General features: G+C 37.8%; 1 protein-coding gene across 1 annotated transcript in view; it reads right to left on the minus strand.

The window, feature by feature from the left end:
- Nucleotides 1-25431, minus strand: part of LOC103735990 (ankyrin repeat domain-containing protein 26-like) — a 39862-nt gene that overhangs the window by 10336 nt on the left and 4095 nt on the right. The window contains exons 2-4 of the mRNA XM_008835408.1: nucleotides 14427-14619; nucleotides 4996-5179; nucleotides 2714-2851 (exon numbers count right to left, since the gene is read on the minus strand). Of these exons, the coding sequence (XP_008833630.1) occupies nucleotides 2714-2851; nucleotides 4996-5179; nucleotides 14427-14619 (515 nt within the window). The remainder of the gene's footprint in view (nucleotides 1-2713; nucleotides 2852-4995; nucleotides 5180-14426; nucleotides 14620-25431) is intronic.

Genomic DNA, 25431 nt, shown 5'->3' on the forward strand with positions numbered 1-25431 from the left:
CACTTGAAGAGCGTGTGTGTGTGTGTGTGTGTGTGTGTGTGTGTGTGTCTGTTGCTAACTGCAAAATTAAAGTATTACAACAGATTTTATGATTCACACAGCCTAAGTACTACTAGTAGCCCTTTAAAATAATTTTATTAATCTCTGCTCTAGGACTGAAATACATTCTTGTTTTAAAATTATATTTTATCATATTAGTTAATTTTTTGTCACTATAACAGACTACCTTACAGAAATAACAGGAAAGGAAAGATTTATTTTGGCCCACTCATGGTTTGAGGGGTACAGTCCATTGTGGTGGGACTGCACTTGGTGGTGGGAGTGGCTTACTGCTGTGGTCAAAGGACCTGGGGTGGCTGGTTCATATCTTGGCAGATCATGAAGCAGAGAGAAATGACAATACCCAGTATCAGGCCACAGGCCTTCTAAGTGCCTCTCTCTAACTCTCTCAGAAATCAGGCTATGCCCTCCTTCTGATGACAGGTATCTGCTTTGAAAGTTAGCGCTCACAGAGAATATTTTTCAGGCTCTCTTATATACATATCACTCTGGAATTGTTATGTTCTGGAATTTTCAACGTGTGCTGTCTTGCCCTCCAGGGAAATTTCCTATTGTCACAGTATGTGTGTGAAGTTCTCCCTAATTATAGTAGTTTCTGTAACAATTACAGCTGCCTTTTTCACTACCACCACCACCCCATCTCCATGAGTTCCTGGGCACCCAGCCTACAAAGAGTTCCAGGTCAGCCCAGGCTACAGAGTGAGATCTCGTGCTCCAAAACAAGCAATAGAGCAAGCAAGAAAACCAAGCAATCAAGCAAGCAAACAAGCAAACAAACAACAAACAACAGATAAACAAACAACAGACAAACAGAATTGGTGAGCTGAAGCAAAAGCAGAAAGATGACACAATTGGCCCAGGCAATTCTGAGGGTAAAATCCAGTAATTGGAATATATACATATTACACAATATCTGAGAAGGGAGAGCTAATAGCAGTACTATTAGTAACAGCCAAGAGGTAGAAGCGCTCTACCATCTATCAGTTTATGAATGGATAAGTGGCACACATGCACGATAGAATATCACTTGACAAGAGAAGGAAATGTACTGATACTTGTAACACAGATTGACCCTGAAGACATAGGCTAAGTGAAATCAGCCAATCAAAAAGGACTAAATACTGGGTGATTCTACTTATATGTCCATAAGAAGACAATTATAGAGAAAAAGACTAGATTGGTATGTTCTAGCACCGGAGAAGAGAGAGGGACCAGGTCCTACTCACTAGGGATTTCCCAGCTAAGGGGTTGTGATTTCTTTTCAGGGTGGAGAAAATGGTCTAAAATTACCTGTGGTAGTGGTGGTAGTTGTGCAACTCTTTAGATATTTAAATACAGTGAATTTTATACTTTGAATGTATAAACTATATGGCATACTCTTTATACCTATATAAAGCAGCTTTTTAACACTCAAAGACAGAATCTAGATAATTTTCTTATTTCTCTACTTTAGATATAAATACTGTAATTGTTCTTACTATTTCTTTGCTTTAAAAATATGTCTAAAATGAAAAAATGCTTCATGTTTCAAATATTTAAACTTTTTATTTTATTTTATGCGTATGAGTATTTTGTGTACATGTCTGTAAGTGCACCATGTGCGTGCAATACCCGCAGAAGGTAGAAGGCATTGGATTCCCTGGAATGGAGTTACAGGTGATTGTTAGCTGCTGTGTTGAGTGCTGAGAACTGAATCTGTGTTCTGTGCAAGAGCCACTAGTGCTCTTAATTGCTGAGCCTTCTCTCCAGCACCACATTTCAAGTACTTTTAAAAACAGACTGAACATTTGCACATTTGTGAAAGGTATAATGCCCTTCCTATAGAGTTATCTTGAAATATATGAAATAAATGTCTCCAGTTTTGAGGCTGGAAACCGGCCTTAGAGCTAGAGCACCTGCACTGCATGTGTGAGGGCCTGGACTCCATCCCCAGTACTACAGAAATCAGAAACAAAAGCCTTTGTTTTGGGTGAAGTGCAATAGCAGAGTAGTTGTGTAAATAATATATATATATACATATATATTTATATATTTATCTATATTGACATATATCAAGACAACGAAATCATTGCCCCAAAGTAGAATATATATTAATAGCAAGGATTTTGTGATCATGGAAAAATGACTTCTTATAAGAAATACAAAAAGCCTTTTTTTTGGATGAGACCATTGCAAAATGTCACTATTTTACTGCTTCAAAAACTGAGCTTGAATTAATTGCTTTAACTGCCTAAAAAAGCCATTCCCACATTCAGAGTATGTGTATCATTCACATAGGGCTTTAACAAATCCTCTGTGTTTCCCATGAGCCCTTTAGTTATTTAAAAAAAATACATACACGCCTTTAATTCCAGCACTTGGGAGGCAGAGGCAGGAGGATCTCTGTGAGTTCGAGGCCAGCCTGTTCTACATAGCGAGTTCCAGGCCAGCCGGGGCTACAGGGAGACCCTGTCTCAAAAAGACAAAAAAAAAGGAACAAAAAACAAAACAAAAACAAACCCTACACATGCAGACACACACATGCAGACACATGCAGACACACACATGCAGACACACACATGCAGACACACACATGCAGACACACATGCAGACACACACATGCAGACACACATGCAGACACACACACACATTTGAAAATGACTGAAGAAAATACCTCAGAACTAATTTTGTCTTGTGCCATTTCTAGCTCCTTTTGCTTGTGCAGGTGATTCACCAGATTCTCATCCTGTAAGCGTCTGGCATTCTGTTCTTCCAGAAGTTGCCTCTGGGTGTCATTGCATTCTTCTAAAGTCTAGAGACACATTGCATGAAGTTTTTATTCTTATACCACCTTGGGAGGAGGGCCTAAAACCTTATTAAGAGAAACTTTGAAAAAAAATGTCAAAGAGCCTATAAAAAAGCATAAGACCCTGTCTCCTACATGAATTACTCAAATTTTAATTGCATAAATGACAGCTAAATTTGTCAACAACAAAAACTTGGGTCTGGGGATATAGCTCAGTTGGGAGAATGCTTGCCTGGCATGCATGAAGTCCTGAGTTCAGTACCCTACATAGCATAAAACTGGGTGTGATGGTTCAGGCAGGAGGATTAGAAGTTCAAGGTCATTTTCAGGCTACATGGTGAATTCAAGGCTGTTGGGATGAAACTCTGTCTCACAAAACCAAACCAAAACAAAACAAAAGTTTTCTTGAGTACAGTCAGCCACAGTAATTAAGAAAAATTTCTTTACAAAATATTACTCTGGCTCAATGTTTCAAAGCTATGTAGGCTGTATTTTAACATTAAAATGACCATATTGACATTTATGAGAGTGACTAAACCATTTATCTGTATCCCTTCATTCAGAAAACACACTGAGCATCTATTACTTATCATGGTTTACAATAAATACCTTTATCTATGAATGTCCTAATTTATTTTTATTTAAATCTAAATAATATAGTCATGGGCCACATAAGAACACATGGTGGCTGGGACTGGAGAGATGACTCAGCAGTTAAGAGCACTAGTTACTCTTGCAGAGGGCCTAGGTTCACTTCCCAACATCCACTTGGCAGCTAACAACCTACCTTTAACTCCAGTTCCAAACCCTCTTCTGGCCTCCATGGGCAATGCTCAGATGTGGTGTGCGACATTTATTATACCAACATTGTAACTACCCTGAGCAAATAAAATCCTGACTTTTACGATAAGTTTTTAAGGGTGGGCCGGAATTTGGAGGACAATAGTTCCTCTAGCTATCTGTTAGAATCATCTGTCTCCCAGAACTGTGCAGACGAATCTCTCTTGTCCCCTCAACCTGTGCAGATGGAGCTGTCCGTGTCCTCACCCTGTGCCAACGGGACTGATTCTGAACTCTCTTTTTCCCACTATGTCCCTCAATCAGGCCACACCCATATTTATTCAAAATGGTTGCTGCAACTTCACTGGGGAAATACAAGATCAAGTTTCACCCTGTTCTTAGTCCTCACAGACCACCTGGCCTTTTCATCCCTAGTTCACGTTCATCCAAGGTCACTGGGCTTCCTTCCCAACCTCCACTGTTTCTAATGGGTGGGTGCACTGCTTGCAGCGCTTTGATGTGTTAATTCTCAAGCAACCCACATTCATTTGTTATCTTTTTGGGTGGAGTACCAAACAGAATGCCAAGGAGATGGTCCTCTTTTCAGACTCAAGAGCCCTGGCATGGTTTTGCTGGGGTTAATTAAAAGTCATTAGTCCCATTATGTCCATTGATAGAAGTCATTCCTACAGTTGTGCACTTACATACATGCAAGCAAAACATTCATACACATAAAAAATACAAAATTTAAGAAAGAATACAGTGGTCCCATAATGAGTCAGGAGCTAGCTTCCCTTAGGTAGGCACTGAGGGAACATGTAGAGGGTGTGTGGACTCCTTTCTGGCCCATGATGTGTACAAAAATGACCAATGCCAGGAAACTACCTCAGTCTCCATTGAAGTCCCACCATAAAACTGGTCAGGACAGCACAATGGTGCTCCTCTCTTGGAGCCCCTCCAGAATGATTCTCAAGCGTTCTTTCTCAATTTTCTTTAATAAATCTACATTTGCTTTACTTAGTCATTGTCCACATCTCCTTATTCTTGGAAGTTTTAACTCAGAAGCAACCAGGACTGGGTAGCTTTGGTTGCAGTTGTGTTTGCAGGATCCAAGTCCTGCTGAGTTAAGCCCACCAAGAGCCAGGAAAGTTTCCACTGTAGTCATCAGTTGATTTTATTACCTGGGTGATGAGTTGGGTATGTTAACACTTTTGATGTTTGTACAGTCATAAAACTGCCAAACATATTTCTCAGATCATGTATTAAGCAATATATGATTATATATGTATTTATACAGTATGTATGTTCAAAGTGAGAAGCAATATTGCTGAAGTAAAAGAAATAGGAATTTTTTACGATAATTAACTTACTTGAGTAAGTTTATTTCTTACAGTTTTCAGTTCCACATCCAGTTTTCTAACGTGGCTTTCAAGCTGCTGTTTCATTTCAGCTTCTTTATCACACTGCTCTTCTTTTTCTCTCAACCGTTCCTTCATTTTTTCACAAACCCATTCGGCATTTTTTCTCTTCTCCTCTTCTTGTTTTAAAGCAAATCTGCAGTTCAATATGCTTATGTTAGAACTCTTTTGTTAGAAAATAAAATGTTTTGTGGCCTAGCTCATCATATGATTTATTATCCTAATAAAATTTCTATGTTCTTAAGTGTTTTTTCTTTGTAGCTCTCGTTTTTAATTTTAAAAATTTATTTATTTACTGTGTGTGTGTGTGTGTGTGTGTGTGTGTGTGTGTGGTGTGTGTGCATGTGTCATGATGCATGTGTGGAGGTCAAAGGACCACTTGTAGAGTGGGTTGTCTCCTTCTACCATATGGTCCTGGGGATCAAACCAAACTCAGGTCATCAGGCTTGATGAGAAGCACCTTCACCCACTGAGCCATCTCATCAGCTGTATTAGTTATTTTTCTGTTGCTGTGATAAGACACCATGACTAAGGCAAGTTATGGAAGAGTTTATTTGGCTTACGATTGCAAAGGGGTAAGAGTCCATAATGACCTCCAGGGGAGGCGGGAGCAGAAAGCAGAGTGATCACATTTTCAAGCAGGAATAGGAAGCAGAGAGGCTGGAAATCCCTGAAGGCTTAAGAACTCTCAAAGCTCACCTGCAGTGACATGCCTCCTCCAGTATGGCCACACATCCTAAAGCCTCCCAAAACAGTGCCACCAAGTAAGTGGGGACAAAATGTCCAAATAATTGGAGCCTATGAGGATCATTCTCATTCAAACCACCACAGCCCTGGTTCTCATGTTTTTAATTTCTCATTTCAATCACAGAAAAGGAGCTTTGAAATTATTCAGCAAAGTGACAACTGTAAACTTGTCTTTTCTATATATTCATAATTAAGACAGTTTTATTTTAACTAATTAAAAAATATTTATGGATAATTTTATAAATTCACTAGAAATAAAATGAGATTTTCCAGGTATCCTTAAAATTATTTACAATATGCCAGGCATGGTGGTGCACGCCTTTAATCCCAGCACTCAGGAGGCAGAGGCAGGCGGATCTCTGTGAGTTCCAGGCCAGCCTGGTCTACATAGTGACTTCAGGTCAGCTGGGACTACAGGGAGACCCTGTCTCAAAAAGACCAAAAAAAAAAAAAATTCACAATATAAGACAGTTTCTTCAGTTGTTTTTACAGAATATTACTGTATTATTCCACGTTATTATAATCCAAGACTAGATTAAAGAGACTAAAGTGCTTTTCCACGTTGTTGGTTTGTTTGAGACAGGTTTTCAATTATTGTAGCCCTGGCTGTTTTGGAACTCACCATGTAAACTAGACTGGCTTCCAACTAGGGGAGCGCCACCACGCCCAGCTCTATTCTACTCTAGGTTTGTTTTGTTTTTTTGGGGGGGGGTTGTTTGTTTGGTAACACTTTTACTGTGTAATAGCCCTGGTAGGAATACTGATTCACCTCTCTTTGACTATCAGACTGTCGCAACAATGTTCTCCAAGAAATTGGAATTTCCCCAGGAAACATGCTGGGAGAAGGAAAAGGCTGAAGTCTGCTGCCAGCCAGAGGAGGAACTCTCTCCCTGGAAGCAGTTTCACACATCTGGTACTGTGGACTAGGCCAACCCCCCTGTGGCAGGGGAGGATATAGGCCCCAGTGGGGAAGCCACTGCAATTGTTTTGTTAGGTGACTGTGATGCACCTGCTAAAGCACTGTCCAAGCATTTGTGTTTACTTCCATAGGTTAAGTTATTACAGCAGCCACTGTTTAGCTGTTCTTGCTTCTTGCTGTTTGTTTTTACAGTAGATGGAACCCCACTGAAATGGGCCAACAGCCCATGGAAAACAGATGATGTAGAGATCCCAAAGTTCAGTTTCTTGCCACGTGGAAGGGAGATTATCCCACACCTATCTAAGGCTCAGGGACTTTTGCAGAAGAGTTTAGGAAGGGTCAGAGTATTAACTGGAAGTGTCCTCCAACCACTGTGCTGGCCAGCCATGGTCACCCTCCTTCCCACGCTATTCAAGGAGTCAATGGGGAGTCAGTTATCCCTACAACCTGATCAGGCGACCTTAGGTACATGTGGGGGAGGGGCTAAGGATATATAAGCTGAGAAGGCCATGAAGCACCTCTCTTGCCATTTTGTGATGTTGTCAGGAAATTACAGAATCTATATTTGAGTGTGAACTTTCCAGCACAGCTGTAAATGGGGGAGGGCGCCCACTCTTCTGTAAATAAACCTCCGCCCTATGCTGCTCTATTAGCAAGCCCAATAAACTCATTAGGATTTTACAAAAAAAGAGAAAAAATAAGAACAGAGCTAATGAAAGCCTTCATTATTCCACCAAAATTGACCCCATGTTGGCATCCTTTGGTCTTTAATTTCTTATTCCTATTCCTCCCCCCCAAACTTCATTGTATATATATTTTTATGTAACCTGCTTCAAGTTATTTCTGGAAAAATGTTAAAAATTGCCTTGCTTTGGATTAAAAAAAAAATGAAAACATAGTTCAGTGGTAGAGTGCTCAGTGATACAGTGCTTGCCCAGCATGTGGATTGATTCCCAACAACCCCAAAGATACAGAAAACTATACATGTATTTTTATTTCCTCTGTTTAGAGAACAGTGGCCACTCATATTTCTGGTGGAATTAAGCAGTAATGCCAAATTTCTTGAGAACAATTTAGAAACATCAAAGATCTCTATAAAGTTCTTACATTTAGCAAAGTAATTCTATATTAAAGAATTTGTTCAAAATAATTAGGAATATAGAAACTTTTACATAAACAAGGTCCCTTGCAGCATTAATTATAATCCAAAAAACCCCCAGTAAACAACTGTTCAGTATCCTATTTCATAAATAGTGAGGTTTCTTCTATAGAGCCAATAAAGTCATGATTCTGAAGAATATGCTTTTAAGTACTGGACGTATTCATGGTTAGCAGCAGTTCATTCATTATATTATTCTCAATGTGAACTGAAGTTGTCAGCAAAAAGCCACATCAGTGTTAAGGATTCTACAAAGCTGATTATCTGATTAGAACTTCTGTGATTGTGGAGAGCTAGAATGTTGCTCACCTCTGTCTTTACTGACACCCTATGATTATCAGACAGAATCCTTTTTAGAATGTACAAATGGACCACAGCACAAAGGCTAAGGAATGTCATCAGATAATATCTGAGGCCTATATACACTTTGATATAACCTGCCTATTTGATGTCCTCCCCAATATATTTAAAAATACCTCAATAATTTATAGCTTTCTTTGTTCTCTCATTGCAAAAACTTCATTAAACTGTTGCTACATTGGAATATGGTATTTAGGGTAACCCAAATCTGTGCTCTTCAGCCATGGTCACTCATATCTGACTCTGGAATAAACTCTCTTACTCCCTTTGAGGTTAAGAGTTGTGTTTCTACATGGATAGTTTCGGGATGATGCACTTCACTCGAGGAGTCATGCACAACATACGGCAGCAGCACTAGTCCCTTGTACCGGCTGCCCAGAGTTCTTCTCTCAGGTGAGTGCTGGTGAGCTGCTTCTGTGGACCACCCTTGGTTTGGTCACTCATCCACTGGTTTATTCTGAGCTGAGCTGGCTGTCAGGATTCTATTTGGTACCTTTTTAATTTATTTTTTCAGAACATTTGATTTGGTTTTAATGTATCTTATTTTTTTTCCAGGACATTCAGTTTATTTTCATTTATGTTTGCTTTCGGAATGTTTGTTATTTGTCGGCATTTGATTTTTTTTTTCTCCAGCTATTCCTCCAAAATTGAATTTTGCAAAGTTGTTGCTGCCTTTAGTTTAGGAATTCTATGAGTGTCTGATCATAAAGATGCTAAAGATAAGAGACATTTCTTCCTTCTAGCATAATAGGGTGAAAATGTCAGGGTGAGCATGCCAGAACATGCATTTACCGCAAAGGGACTCCCAGCAAATTATACTACCTTCCTGTGATACAAGGAACTTTACTGGCTTATCCAGGAAGATAGAATCATCCTGTGTCTTGAGCGCCTCCATGTTCACATAAATGTGTAGAACAAAATGAGAGGAAACTACCTCTGGGTGAGAACTGAAGGATCTACTCCCCGAGGATCTACTCCTATATAAATAGGATCTGAAACACAGATCCCTAATTAGCACAGAGAAGTTGATCATTTTCAGAAGAAAATGGAAAACAGGGTGTGAAGGAAGGATGAAATATTTGGAGAAAAATTGCCATTTGGTATTTTATCTGGTTTTGTGTTTGATAACTTATTAATTCAACTTATAAGTGTTTGGAAAATGGTGAAATCTGACTAAGGATAACTTTGTACTTCTTTTAACTAAAACACTTAATCCTAAAATCTGTCACATCTGAGACTCAAGGCAGTCTCTTAACCATGAGTCCTTATAAAATAAAAATAAATTATACATATAGGCACAGAATAAATATTTCTATTACCATAGGGAAGAGTAAGGACATAGCTAGGAATACCAAAACTTTGTAGGAAAAACACCAAATCCTGCAGTTCTGTATCTACCATCTGGAGTTTGTGACAGAATCTCCTAGGCTCCAAAGGGTTAGGGAGCCCTACCCCTCAACCTCTGCTTCCTTCAGCACACAGTCTCTCTCTTGAGCTGGCTCCACTCCATGTTTGTTTCTACATCTCCAACATCCTGGCCTCCATTGCAACTTAGGCCTCACCTTCATGGCTTCGTGCAGTAACCTCTCAAAGCCTCCTGACAGGGATTGTAGCCTTGTCACACATTGTCTGGTCTCGGCAGCTCTGAAGAACTATGGTATAAGACTCCATGACTCCATCAGTCTTGCATCTTTCATGTCTGAAACCAGTGACACGTGGATGACACTGCCAAGTTCAGCTGCCTTCTCAAGATGAAGCTTCCTTCCTTTGGACCAGTTGCATCAGCTTCTAAGTGCTGACCATGGGAGAACACTTCCACTGGTGGCTGCTTTCTAGGAGGCATTCTCAGTCACATTCTCACTTTAAGTTTAGGTTCTCTCCTTTCAAATGAACTTACATTTTCATAAGATGGAGCCTTCAGTGGGTAAAGTCTTGCCTTCAGCACACCTTTGATGTTGTCCCTGTGCAAAGCACCACATTTCTCTTTAATAATGTGTCCTAGGCACTTTCAATTGCTCTGATAAAATACTCTGACCACAAACAACTTGGGAAAGAAAAAGTTTATTTGGCTTACAGCTCAGAGTCTGTCATCAAGGGAAGTCAAGGCAGGAACTCCAGGCAGGAATCTGGAGGCGGGAGGTGAAGCAGAGACCGTGGGGAAATGCTGCTTCCTGATTTGCTCCCCCTGGCGTGCTCAGCTACTGTTCTTATACAGCCCAGGTCCACCTGCTCAGAATAACACTGCCCACAGTGTGCTGGACCTTCCTGAATCAATTAACAGTTAGGAAAATGCCTCACAGACATGTCCACTGGCCAGTCTAATGGAAGTAATTCCTCAGTTGAGGTTCCTTCCCAGTTGACTGTAATTTATGTCAAGTGAACAAAAACTAACTAGCACATGATGTGACTCTCTTCAGTAGGTACAACTGCTTTCAAACCGGCCTTGTCTGTAAGGCTTACTCACACTCTTTTTTCTTTGCCAAAGTACACATTTAAAATATTTTTCTACTTCATTTTTTGTTCTCTGTCATTATAGACCTGGATGAGCACATTTAACAGTAGCCATGTCAGAGCCTTAATACCATCCTGTCTTGAAATTTCTTCTCCCAAACAAATTTGTCCATTAGCTTTAAACTCAGCCCCAAGTTCCCAGGATCTGGGAAGAATGAGGCCAAATCCTTTGTAAGAATATCACATGAACAGTCTGTAGCACAGTGCCTGAGAGCATCCTCACTCCCCTCTGAAGCCTCATGAGCTGTCTCCACTGTCTGCATTTCTTCTGGCATTCTTGTTTTCCAGGATCACACCAGAATGACCTGTTAAGCTCTGCTTATAACACCTAGAGTTTTGTAGCCCATTCCTGTGAACTCTTCACAGTCCTCCAGCTAACCAGTTCCAAAGGCCTACGACTCACTTTGTCAAGTTTATTTGATTTTGAGGCTTCATGGCAAACATCTTTACCCGCTGAACCATCTTGCCTGCCCTTAAATCCTTTTTTTTTTTTTTTTTTGGTCTTTTTGAGACAGGGTTTCTGTGTAGTCCCAGCTGACCTGAACTCACTATGTAGACCAGGCTGGCCTTGAACTTACAAGGATCTGCCTGCCTCTACCTCCTTTTATATTCATGCTTTTAAAAATTGTCTAAGATATTTAATTTCATTTGGTCTATTACTAAATGATAAAAATAATGCTGATATTGGTTTCAATAAAGCTATAAATGAAGATGATACTAAATATTTTTGCTAATCACGCTTCTCTTATGACTTTGCTTGCTCAGTTCTTCTACTTTACTTGAACTAAATTTTCATGTTCAAAACAATTTGAGCTTTTTACTCCCCTCAGAAAAGTATTATCTCATCATTTAGTATTCTTTAGGTTTTAAAAATTCTGCAGGCATAGTGGCATGTGCCTTTAATCCCAACCCTCAGGAGGCAGAAGCAGGGAGATCTCTGTGAGACTGAGGCCAGCCTGGTCTATATAGAGAGTTCCAGGCAGTCTGGGACTAGTAAGACCCTGTCAAAACAACAACAAAAAACCCAAATTAAAAAAAAATCTATTTTTAAATCTCCCAAAAGGAACTCCATTCTGGGATACCTCTATTTTGAATTTGAGCTCTTAGAGCCCCAAACAAATAAATTTCTTCCTTCTAAAGAAAAAGAATATATTAATTGGATCCATCCAATTGGATTACTGTGTATCTATTCATATGGATGGGGGAGGGGTCTGGATTTGAGTAGGAAATGTATGAAATTTAAAAAGCTCAATTAAAAAAAAGAAAAAATAAAATACTACCTTAAAGTACCTTTGACTACTTTTACTTTTTTGTGGATACACAAAGATTTGAGTTTGACTCTTATCCAAATTATACAAAACAATAGTCTGCAATGATAAGAAACATTTCATGGTGTTTGATACCTTAAGAACTCATGTTTCTTAATTAAATGAGTATTTAAGGTGTCCTATAGTATGTTAGCTGGGATTAAACAGTAATAGTCATATTTTAACAATGTAAAGCAAATGAACAATATTACAAATGGCTCTCATTGGTCTTCCATTTCCCTCTCTGATTGTAGATTTGATTATGCCTATAAAACCTATGAAACCCTGAATCATCACCAGTCTTACCTCTTGTTTCTATCCTTGATATTTGATACATGGAAAAGGACAGCTTTGATAAAAGAAAATCTAAAGTGATATATTATTATCTAATTTCTTTTATAATGTAACTTTTCATTTATTTCCTCAAACTAAAATCTAGTACAAGTAAGGTAATAGGACTGATCAAATTATCCACAAATAAGAATTATAATAATTTGCATATCAATGGTCAGCCTTTCCTAAAGTTAAAACTAGACAGTACTCATGAAGTTATAACCGTAAAATCAAACTGGCTAAAAGAAAAACAGCAATTAAAACATAAAAATTATTTTTTTCAAGCCGGGCGTGATGGTGCACCCCTTTAATCCCAGCACTCAGGAAGCAGAAGCAGGCAGATCTCTGTGAGTTCAAGGCCAGCCTGGTCTACATAGCAAGTTCCAGGACAGCTGGGGCTACAGGGAGACACTGTCTCAAAAAAGACCCCCCAAAAATTATTTTTTTCAAATATTTCAAATACCAAAATATTTCATAGAGTACAAATAACTGTAGATACAAGAGAAAAATATATTAGTTAAAAATATAAATTTTGAGGCCAGGTGTGGTGACCCATGCCTTTAATCCCACAACTTAAAGGCAGAGGCAGATGGATCTCTGTAAGTTCAACATAAGCCAGCCTGGTCTACATAGTGAGCCCAGGCCAGCCAGGGCTACTAGTGAGTCTCAACAAACACTGAAAAACAAATAAGCAACCCTCTCCCCCAAAATTCAAAGTACAAGTTTTGGTCAGTGAAATGCTTTTTATCTGATTTGTTGCCTTTACTTATTTGAGCCATACTGCATTCTTGATTATTTTAACTTTAGGTATGCTATTCCTATTATATGTCACATACACATGCTATGTCAGCAACAGAAAACAAAACAAACAAGAAATAAAGAGAAGAAAAAAATGTACCCAGATCATGATGGCTGGTAGATTAGGTCTAATCCATGGATTTCTTCCTCAGTGACGTCATCAACTATTTCACTGTCTCTTAAAGGCTGCTGTCCTGTAGACTCAGCCTCATGTCTGTTAGATCCCAGGAATGAGTCTTCCTAGCCCAGTGGAATATGAAACAATATTTGGCAGCTTCTAGCACAAAATGTGTTTGGCCAAAGGCAAACTATGAAGTGAAGTTCCCAAAAAAAGAGCTGAATCTGATTGACCGACTAAAACTTCTGTTATTGTAGAGAACAGGAATGTTGGAGGTCCAAAGTCTAATGACCACAAACCAACAGATTTCTAGCTTCCATCAGCCTGAAGGCTATGTATGTTGTCAGGTAACATCTGAAACCGATAGCAGAGATGTCCTGCTTTACTTAATCTGCCTTCTCAATGTCCCCACCATTGTTTTTTTTTTAAATAAAAAGCACCCTGTTTTATGACATTCTTTGTTCTCTTACAATAAAAATCCTTGAAATTGTTATCATGTTGGAAAATGGTATTTGGGGCCATGGCACTCATATTTGGCTCCAGAATAAATGATCTCCTATTCTGTTTGAGGTGAGTACTATATTTTTGCATCAATATCAAGAATTTCATACTCTACAGGTCTGTGAAGGCTCTGTCTTCCTCCTCCATTTCTTCAATAGGGTTTCTCTATGTAGCCTATGGATTTGACTTTGAATCTGAGCTCCATTTGCCTCAACCTCCCAAGTGTGGGATTACACTGAGATTACATGCATGACTACACCAAGCTCTAAGTTTTTAAAACTTTTTCTAAAAGACTTTATGTGTACATGTGTTTTGCCTACATGTGTGTAAATGTACCACATGCATGCCTGGTATCCATAGAGGCCAGAAGAGGGAACAGGATTCCCTGGAACTAGAGTTAAGGATGAGTGTTAGCCATGTGGATGCCAGGAACCAAACCAAGTCCTTTGGAAGAGCAGTAAGTGCTCCTAGCTGCTGAGCTATCTCTCCAGATCCCCAACTAAATTAGATTTTTTTTCTAGGTATAGTGATGGGGATAGAACCTAGGACTTAAACATGGTAGGCAAGCACTCTACCACTAAGGTATATTCCCAGCCCTCAAATATTTTTTTAAAAATTGATATGTCATACCTCAAATTGCAGAGTTCTTGTTCTTGGTCCATTTTTTCATGCTCTGTTTCTGACAGCTTCTTATGTAGTCCACTAACTTTATTTTCCATTGTTTTATTTTTTTCTATAAGTACGTCACAGTGACTATTTTTAAGTTGTACTAATCTTTTATATGAATGAACTGTATCCTGGATTTTTAATAGGCTGCTAGAATCTGTATCAGAGAGAAATCAATATGGAAATAAAATATATGGACAATTTTTGTATATGAAGAACTGTGTGTGGTCACATTCACTCATTCTTATATGAACAAATATTAGAATGATTAAAGGGAAATGAGGCAGCTGGATAAGAAGAATCACTTCTATTATCCCACAGCATAACCATGCTTAGCATTAATTGAATATTTCAAAAAAAAGCTAATATAGAGAATTTTCAGTGTTCTGAAAGCAAAGAAATGGCAAACCCTTTATGTGATAGGTATATACAAACTGTGATTTGGTAATTACACATTGTGCATATGTATTGAAATGTTGTGCCTCACCACATAAATATGTTCATTTCCTGTAAGTTAACTAAAATAAAATTATATTTTACAAAGAAAAAACTATTATTTTACCAAAATATCTGACATACAGGAAAAATCTGACAAAATGTAGAAATATCTACCCACATGGACTCACACTTAAAGTACATACACATAAACACATTTAGAAAAATACAGAAATGTCAACAACACCAAAATTACAAAATTAAACATAGCCAGGACATTAAAGGCAATTTTACTTTTAATCAACAATCTGATTATAAAATTCATATGGAGGCCTGGGGATTCAGCTCAGCGCATTTGAGGATTATATGCAATGGCTTGTGTTTAATTCTCAACACTATACAAAACAAAGTAAATAGAATCAATTAAAAAAAAACCACACAAAGAAAAGCAAAGGATTTAGACTATAAAAATTATTCCCCACCCAAAAAATAAAATAGCAAGAATGAGGGATGATTTACAATATTATAAATCTATAGTAAGCAAAACAGTGTGATACTAATATAAAGAAAGCCAAATTAATTAATGAACTAAAATAGATCCTACACAATAGATCAAATACTTAAGAAAACAAGCTATTTTTGAAAAGGCACAATGAGAATACAGTGGAGAAAGGGATGACTTTTCAACATACAGATCAAGAACAACTGGATATTCACATCCACAAAATGAATTTGGATCCATATTTCATACCATATATGAAAAAGAATTAAAATGGACCACAGCTATAAGATCTAAAATTATATGATTTCTAGACAAAGATTGAGCTAGATGAGGGTTTCTTAGATATGTCACAAATCAAAATCCATAATTGGACTAAAACATAAATTGAATTTCATCAGAATTTAAAACTTCTGCTCTTCAAAAGATACTGCGAAGGCTAAGGATGTAGTTTACTGGTAGAGTGCTTGCCTAGGAAGTATGACATCCTGAATTCTCTACATACTGGAGAAAAGCATTACTGTGGAAAGAAACTCTTAAGAGAATACATAGAAAAGTCAAAAATGATGCAAAACTTCTATCAAAAAACACATCTGATAAGACTGAACTCTCTATCTAGTACATATATAAAAAAAAATATATATATATTAAAACCCTTACAAACAACCTGACTTTTTAATTGGCAAAAGATTGAGAACACGGTTTCCCAAAGATGGCATACAAATGAAAATTAGCACATGGAAAAATGTTCAACATTATTATGGATTTGTGTCATACACATTAAAACCATATGGGCATGTGCAATACCTAGTCATTATTATAGCAAATATTAAAAATGGTTCCCAGACTTGCCTTGTTGTCAGACCTGCTCAGGTTACTGAGATCCCTGTGCCCCAAGACCTGTGAGCTATCCCAGCTTGACTTATAAACAAACATGTTCGCCTAGCAACTACCCAGCCCACTCTGCTATTCCAGGACCATGAGGAATCAATCCTAGAACCTCAACTCAAAAGTTGCACCTATTCCTAGCTTAACTGAGACCATTTCTTATACCTTCCACATCAGCAAAAATTAACTCCCAAACTGAACACCAAGCACTACTCAGCAGTCTACAAGCTGAATAGTTAGGGAAACTGCAAACAAAGATACAAATAACCACTCAACAAAGACTGGATCAACTACCTATTCCAAGAAACACCACCACTAATGAGTCCAGATGCCTAGGCATCATTGATAAAACACAACATGAGTAAACTAGAAATATGTCTACTACAGAAATTTAGCACCCCCACCATAATGATGATGCCCAAGACAATGATTTCAAAATAATTGTAAATATGTTCAAGGAACTCAGAGAGGACATGAATAAAAGACTGAATGAAGATCATGGAAATACAGTTGAATGAAATAACCAAAACAAGTCAAACATGAAATTAGAATTCAATTAAGAGATAGAATCTCTGAAGAAAACACAAAAAAATAAAAATTGAAATGAAAAACTCAGGAACTCAAACAAAAAAACATAGAGGAAGGAAGAAAAAAGAAAAGGAGGAAATGGAACAGAGAATATCAGATCTTGAAGACAAGTTTAGGGAAATGGATCACTCAAAGATGTCAAATCTTTTTAAACCAACCCAGGAACAGAGTAGGCAAGACCTCTGGCACATTGTAAAAAGAACAAACCTACAAATAATAGGCATAGAAGAAGAAAAAGAAACATAGGTCAAGGCACAGAAAACATTTTAAATAAAATCATAGATGAAAATTTCCAAAAATTAGGGAAAGAAATACCTATCAAGGTTCAAGAGGCATACAGAACACTAAGTAGACAGTGCCAGAAAAGAAATTCCTCAAGTTATATAACAGTCAAATCTTTAAATGTATAGAACAAAGAAAAGATATTGAAAGCTGTGAGAGAGAAGGAATAAGTTACATATAAAGGGTGACCCATTAGAATAACAGCTGACTTTTCAATGGAGACTATGAAAGCCCGAAGGACTTGCATCAATCTCATACAAATTATCAAAGAACACAAATTTTGGTCCAGACTACTATATCTAGGAAAACTATCAGTTGTAATTGAAGGAAGAAGAAAAGCATTCCATGATAAAAACAGATTTAAGGAATTTATGCCCATGAAACCAGCTCTACAGAAAATACTTGATGGAATACTTTGGTCTGAAGAGAAGATCCAACACACTCAAGAGGATACAAGGAATAAATAAATCCAAGAACAGAACCAAAAGAGGTCTAAGAATACAGTACCACAATACCAACATAATAGGAATTAATGTTGGTTAATAATACTATTCAATATTAATGGAACCAGTAAAAAGACGCAGACTGATGGGATTAGAAAATAGTCCATCAATTTACTGCCTCTAAGAAACACACCTCACCAACAATGATGGACACCATCTTGTAAAAGGATGGAAAAAAATATTCCAAGCAAACAGAATACACAAATAGCAAACAGAATATACAAATATCAAACAAAATAGACATCAAACTTAAACTAGTAACTTCATGCTCATTAAAGGAAAAATACACTAGAAATATATTACAATCCTACACACAGGGGCACCATACACAGGGGCACCCAACTTCACAAAGGAAATTTTATTAACTCTAGAATCACACATTGACTTCAACATTTATCATAACTTCAAAACCCCACTGTTACCAATAGACAAGTCAACCAGACAAAAAATAAATACAGAAACCATGGAGTTAAATAATATCATAAATTCAATGTACTTAACAGCCATCTACTGAGCATTCCACCCAAACACCAAAGATTACAATTTTTTTCTCAGTAGCCCATGGAACTGTCTCCAAAATTGACCACATATTAGGACACAAAGCAAGACTTCACAAATTTAGGATAATTGAAAGATCATCCTGTATTCTGACCACAAAAGAATAAAGATAGATACCAGCAACAATAAAACTGGGAAAAAGTACACAAACTCATGGAATCTAAACATACATGACTGAATGAAAACTCAGTCAAGGGAGAAATCAAGAAGAAAATGTAATCAAAACACAACATATCAAAACCTATGGGAAACAATGAAGACAGCCTTAGAGGAAATTTATAGCATTAAATTACACCAGAAAATTAGAAACATCTCACATAAATAAATGAATGGTATGCCTGAAGGCCTTGGAAAACCAAGAACAAACAATAACCTAAAAACAGTAGATGGGAAGAGATACATAAAATCAATGCCAAAATTAAGTGAACTAGAAATAAGAAAACAGTATAAAGAATCAATGAAATGAAGTTGGTTCTTTGAAAAGTTTAACAAAATTGACAAACCTTTAGCCAAATTAATCAAAAGAAATAGAGAGGACCTAAATTAGCAAACTCAGATGAAAAGGGAAACATTACAACATATCCTGAGGAAACTCAGAAGACTGCAAATACATACTTTAAAAATCTATATTCCCCTAAACTAGAAAATATAAAAGAAATTAATAAATTTCTAGATCTATACAGCCTACCAAAGTTAAATCAAAATGACATAAATAATTTAAACAGACCCATAACAACCAATGAGATAGCTACAGTGATTAAAAATCTCCCAACTATGGGGCTAGACAGATGGCTTAGTGGTTAAAAACACTAACTGCTCTTGCAGAGGACCCAGGTTTGATTATCAGGACCCACATGGTGGCTAACAACCATCTGTAATTTCAGTTCCAGGGGATCCAACACTCTCTTCTCTCTTCTGTGGGCACTGCATGGCATGGGTACACTTGCATACATGCAGGCAATGCACTCATACAAATAAAATTAAAAAAAATAAATTTTTTATTGAACATATGTAATTTTGTACAATAGTCCTTAATCAAATTTAGACCCCCTCCTCCACTGATGGCCCCCTGCATCTCCCCACTTTACCTCATATATTACACCATACATGTTATTTGTACCCAGATGTCCTTCAGTGTAAATTTATCTACTGGAGTCTAGTCAGCCCATCTAGAAATTGTGTGTAAGTCATACTCTCTCTCACCCAGTAGCAATCAGTCTTCAATTGTTCTCAGTCTAGGGTCAGCCTGCCATCCATTTCTCTACTCTTCTCTGGGCCCTTGTTTAATTGAGTTGGCATGGGTCCTGTGCTAGATGCCACTACTGCCATAAATTCACATGTGCAAATTTCTGGTGGCCTGAAAGCCTCTGCTTCCCTGTGTTCATGAATCAATGCTGGCTCTTACTATCTTTCCTCCCCTCTTCTGCAGGGGTCTCTGAACCATGGGTGGGTCAGGTTCACTATAGGAGTCTTGTCCAAGGATACACATTTTGCAGTCTCTTATTCTTTAAAATTTGGTCAGTTGTGGCATTCTGTGTGCACTGCACTCTCTTGTATAAGGAAGCTTTACTGGTGAGAGTTGAGGGATGCATTAGTTTTCTCTCTATCCCTTGTTCTGCTATGTTCCATGAACCTTAGTTGTTCCATGAACCTTAGTTGTAGAAGTTCAACTGTTGATGTGTCACTTAGTATCTGGCATCTCTCAGACAGATGTGTATTCTCTGTGTCTGACCAGCTATGGAATTCTGCAGTAGCCTCCATCTGTTTCAAAAAGAAACTTCTTTGATGAATGGTAAATGGTATGCTTGTCTGCAAATATAAGGATCCTTATTTACTTTATTATTTATTTGTTTGTTTGCTTTTTTTTTAGACAGGGTCTTCCAGTAGCCCCAGCCCACCTGGAACTCTCTATGTAGACCAGGCTGGCCTTGAACTCAGAGATCTGCCTGTCTCTGCCTCCCGAGTGCTGGGATTACAGGCATGCACCACCACACCTGGCTTCAAGGATCCGTATTTTGCATATAGTAAAAAATTTCATTTGTCTAGACATATGAAAGAGACAGGGTTTTCTCTGGGATCTATATCATCTCCTGCCATGTGTATTTGGCTGAATTTACAGTGCCACCCATGAGTTCATGCCCATCGAGAGGGCTTTAAGTCCAGTTAGATGGCTGTTGATTGCGCCCCCCCCAGATAAAAATTCCACTACTGTACCAATAGAAGTAGTTTGCCATGCCGGTTGTTATGGTTATTAGGCTTTAGGACTGGGTTGGACCACTGATTGTTTTTCTCCATTGGCAGTTTGCATATTATGTAGCATTATGTTTACTAAACTCTGGGTAGAAGGATTCCAGGTCAGTTCCTGCTCCGTTGCTCCAAGTTTTGTATCCGAGGTATGTTCTGTCCTCAGCAGTAGGGTCTTATCTACTAGTTCTGAGAGATAATCAAGAGGTTTGGCAATAACCTGTGTTATTTGGGGAGTCTCCGGGACCACTCCCACCAACCACTCAAAGGGAGGTCTCTTCCATCTGGCACTGTGTTCCTTGCCAAGCAGCTCACAGGTATACATACGCACTAATGTTTAGACACTCTATATGCATTTCTCATGGGGTTTCGAGGGCATCATATTTCCCTCTGGGTTTCCTAGGCCCCGAAGATTAATTCATCTACTCTTTTTCCTCCCATCCAGCCTCCCTCTTCCCTCCCCAGTTCCAGTGCCCCCATTATCACCACCCTCCCCATATAATACCTGCCTCCCACCATCTCCCCTTTCCTGACTCCCCCCCATGGCCCCTTGCATGCCCCCCACCATGGCCCCTTGCATGCCCCTCCTTCCTCTTCTGCCAGCTGAACACTCCTACTTTCCCCACCTCCCCCCGGTAACATCTGTTCCTTTCTATCCCCCTCTTTTAGGTTCCTTCTTTCCCTTTACCTCTGTGTACCTTTCCATTTTCCTGGTTCCTGCTGTTACATCCGGATATATACTCACATATATGGGATTGGTGTTACAATCTGCAAACGAGGTAGAACATATATGGCTTGCTTTTCTGCATGTGTATTACCTCACTTAGTATAACACTCTCTAGTCCCATTCATTTACCTGCAAATTTCATAATATCATCTTTTTTCTTATTGCTGAGTAGACCTTCATTGTGTAAATGTACCACATTTTCATTATCCATTCATCAGTTGAGGGACATTTAGGTTGTTTCCATTTCTTAGCTATTGTGAAGGGAGCAACAACAAACATGGATGTACAGGTATCTCTACAGTATGATGAGTCCTTTGGGTATATGCAAAGCAGTGGTATCACTGGATCATATGGTAGGTTCATTTTTCATTTTTCAGAGCTCTCCACACTGCTTTCCATAGCAGTTGCACAAGTCTGCATCCCACCGGCAGTGAATGAGCGTTCCCCTTTCTCTACATCCTGGCCAGCATTTTGTTCTCTTCATCTTAGGCAGTGGGGTAAGATGGAATCTTGAAGTAGTTTTTAATCTGCATTTCTATAATTACTAAGGATTTTGAGCACTTTTAAGGTGTTTCTTAGCCATTTTTATTTTTGTTTGATAACTCTCTGTTTAGTTCCAAAGCCTATCTTTTTATTGGATTGTTTATTTTCTTGTTTCTTTGTTTTTTGAGTTCTTTGAATATTCTGTATATTAATCCTCTGTAGGATGTGTAACTGTAAATATTTTCTCTCACTCAGTAGGTTTCTTCTTCCTTTCCTTGGTTGTATCTTTTGCTGTACAGAGCTTTTTAGTTTAATGAGGTCCTACTTATTGTTGACCTTAATGCCTGAGTAGTTGATGTCCAAATTAGAAAGTCCTTTCTTACGCCTATATTTTGGAGGGTACTGCCCATGTTTTCTTCTAGCAGTTTCAGAGTTTCTGGTTTTGTATTGAAGTGTTTGATCCATTTGGAGTTCACTTTGGTGCAGGGTGAAAGATAAGGGTCCAGTTTCATTCTTCTACAAGTAGAGATCCATTTTGCCAGTATCATTTGTTGAAGATGCTGTCTTTCCTCCATTGTGTGTTCTTAGCACTTTTGTCAAATATCAGGTGGCTGAAATTGCATGTACTCATTTTTGGGTCTTCTGTTGTGTTCCATTTATCTACATGTCTATTTTTTTTGTGCCAGTACCATGTGGTTTATATGAGTATAGCTCTGTGATGTAATCTGAGATCTGGCATGGTGATTCTCCAAGCATTGTTCCTTTTGCCCAATACTTTGGCTATCCTTAGTCTTTTGTGATTCCATCTGAATTTTAGGATGAGTTTTTCAAGCTTTGTGAAGAATATTGTAGGTATTTTGATTGGCATTGCATTGAATCTATAGATTGCTTTTGGCAAAATGGTAATTTTCACAATATTGATTCTACTAATCCATGAGCATTGTAGGTTTTTCCATCTCCTAGTGTCTTCTTCTATCTCTTTCTTTAAAGATTCGAAATTTTCATTATAGAGATCTTTAATGTCACTAGTTAGGTTTGTTCCTAAATACTTTATTTTCTTTGAGGTTGTTGTGAATGGGAGGGTTTCCATGGATGCTATTTCTGATTACTTGTTATTGGTATAGAGAAAGGCTACTGATTTTTGTAAGTTGATTTTGTACCCTGTCATTTTACTGAAAGTATTAATCATTTCTAACAGTTTTCTACTGGAATTTTTTGGATTGCTTATGTATAATGATTATCATCTGCAAATAGAGATAATTTGACCTCTTATTTTCCAATTCGTACTCTTTTAATTTCCTTCTCTTGTCTTATTGCTCTAGCAAGTTTTAAGCACTATATTGAAAAGGAGTGGAGATAGTTGACATCTCTGTCTGGCTCCTGATTTTAATGGGAATGCTTCCAGTTTTTCTCTGTTTAGAGTAATGTTGGCTATGGATTTGTTGTATATTGTTTTGATTATGTTGAGGAGTTTTCCCTCCAGACCAATTCCTTCTAGGACTTTAACATGAATGCATGTTGGATTTTGTCAAATGCCTTTTCTGCATCTATTGAGATGACCATGTGGTTTTTATCTTTAAGTCCATTTATATGTTTTATTACATTTATTGACTTATGTATATTGAACCATTCTTGCATCTCTGGAATAAAGCTGACTTGATTGTGATGGATGATCTTTTTGATGTGTGTCTATGTGCAGTTTGTATTTCGTCGACTGTCTTTGCATCTATATTCACTAAGGATGTGGGTCTATATAGAATTTTCTTTTTTGTTGCATCTTTACCTGGTTTTGGTATTATAGTGATACTGGCTTCATAGAAGGAGTTTCAGAGTTCTCCCTCTGTTTCTATCTCTTTAAGGAGTATTGGTTGTAGATCTTCTTTGAATATCTGGTAGAATTCTGCTGTGAATCCATCTGGGCATGAGCATTTTCAGTCCAGAAATTTTGTATTACTGTTTCAATTTCCTTATTTGTTATGGGTCTGTTTAAGCTGTTGATCTCTTCTTGGTTTAACTTTGGTGATTTCCATAATTTTAGCTATCCATCCATTTCTTTTAGATTTTCAAATTTTGTAGTGTATAGGTTTTTAAAATATTCCCTTATAATGGTCTGGATCTTTTGGGTGTCTGTTGTGATGTTTCCCCTTTCATCTCTGATTTTATCGATTTTGATTTGCTCTTTCTTTCTTTTGATTTACTGGGCTAAGCGTGTGTCTATCTTGTTTAGCTTTTCAAAGTACCAGCTCTTATATTCATTGATTTTTTTTTTGGTACTGTTTTCTTTGTTTCTAGTTCGTGAATTTCTGCTCTGATTTTTGTTATTTCTTCTCATTTACTAGGTTTGGGGTAGGTTTGGTCTTGCCTTTCCAGACTTGTACAGTTAAGTCATCTATGTGTGCTCTTTCTGATTTTTTAATGTAGGCACTAAGAGCTATAAACTTCCCTCTTAGGACTGCTTTTAAGGTGTGCCAGAGGTTTTGTTGTGTTGTATACTCATTTTCATTTAGTTCAGGAATACTTTCCTTTCTTTCTTAATTTCTTCTTTGACACATTCATCATTCAGGAGTGTGTTGTTTAATCTCCATGAGTTTGTGTAGTTATTAGAGCCTCTTTTGCTGTTGATTATAAGTTTTATTACACTGTGGTCCAATAGAATGCATGGAATTATTTCAATTTTTTTGTGTTTATTGAGATTTGTTTTGTATTCCAGAAAGTGGTCAATATTAGAAAAACTTTCATGGGATGCTGAGTAAAAAGTGTATTCTTTGGTGCTTGGGTGGAATATTCTGTAGATGTCTGTTAGGTCATTTGATGTATGGTATCATTTACTTCAGACATCTCTCTCTGTTTATTTTCTGACCAGTTGACCTGTCTATTGAAGATAATGGGGTATTAAAGTCACCTACTATTACTAAGTTGGCATTAATCTCTGTTTTATAGTCCTGGAATACTGTTTTTATGAAATTGGGTGCTCCAGAGTTTGGTGCATGTATATTCATGATTATAATATCTTCTTGGTCAATTATTCCTTTGATTAGAATGAAGTAATCCTCTCTGTCTCTCCTGATTGGTTTTAACTTGAAAACTGTTTTGCCAGATATTAGAATTGCAACCCCTGCTTGTTTCTTAGAGCCATTTTCTTGAAATATTTTCCCCTCCTTTCACCCTAAGGTAGTGTCTATCCTTGAAGGTGAGATGAATTCCTTGAAGACAACAACAACAACAAAAAAGAGTTTTCTTTCTTGATCCATTCCACTAGTTTGTGTCTTTTGATAGGGGAGTTGAGGCCACTGATATTTAGTGTTATTATTGATAGATGTGTATTAGATACTCTTATTTTAATTTCTTTTGTGTTTCTGTTATTAGACCTTTCTTTGTTTTCTTTCTGTAGCCTCTTGGGTATACTCATTCCTTTCTTCAGCACTTTGTATTTCTTCTAGTATTCTCTGGAGTGCTGGTTTGGTAGACATGAATTCTTTCAGCTCACTCATGTTGTGAAAATTTTTCTGTTCCCCTTTGACCATGTTTCAGGTTTTTGCAGGATAGTAGACTGGTTTGGGTGGATGGTGGAACAGGGTAGTAAGTAGGCCATTTAGGTTTGTAGGAGGGATGGCCTGTGTCAGACAAATCAGGAGCCAGTGGAGTCTATGCTAGGGAGTTTAGCTAGTTTGAGTTAGGAAGCTAGTCCAGGGATCTGAGGTGGAAAAATTGGAGCCTGCCTGTGTCCAAGGCTGGCAGGGCACAGGGTATATATATATATAT

The sequence above is a fragment of the Nannospalax galili genome, unplaced genomic scaffold, assembly GCF_000622305.1.
Source record: "Nannospalax galili isolate Female #2095 unplaced genomic scaffold, S.galili_v1.0 scaffold557, whole genome shotgun sequence".
Classification (NCBI taxonomy): Eukaryota; Metazoa; Chordata; class Mammalia; order Rodentia; family Spalacidae; genus Nannospalax; species Nannospalax galili.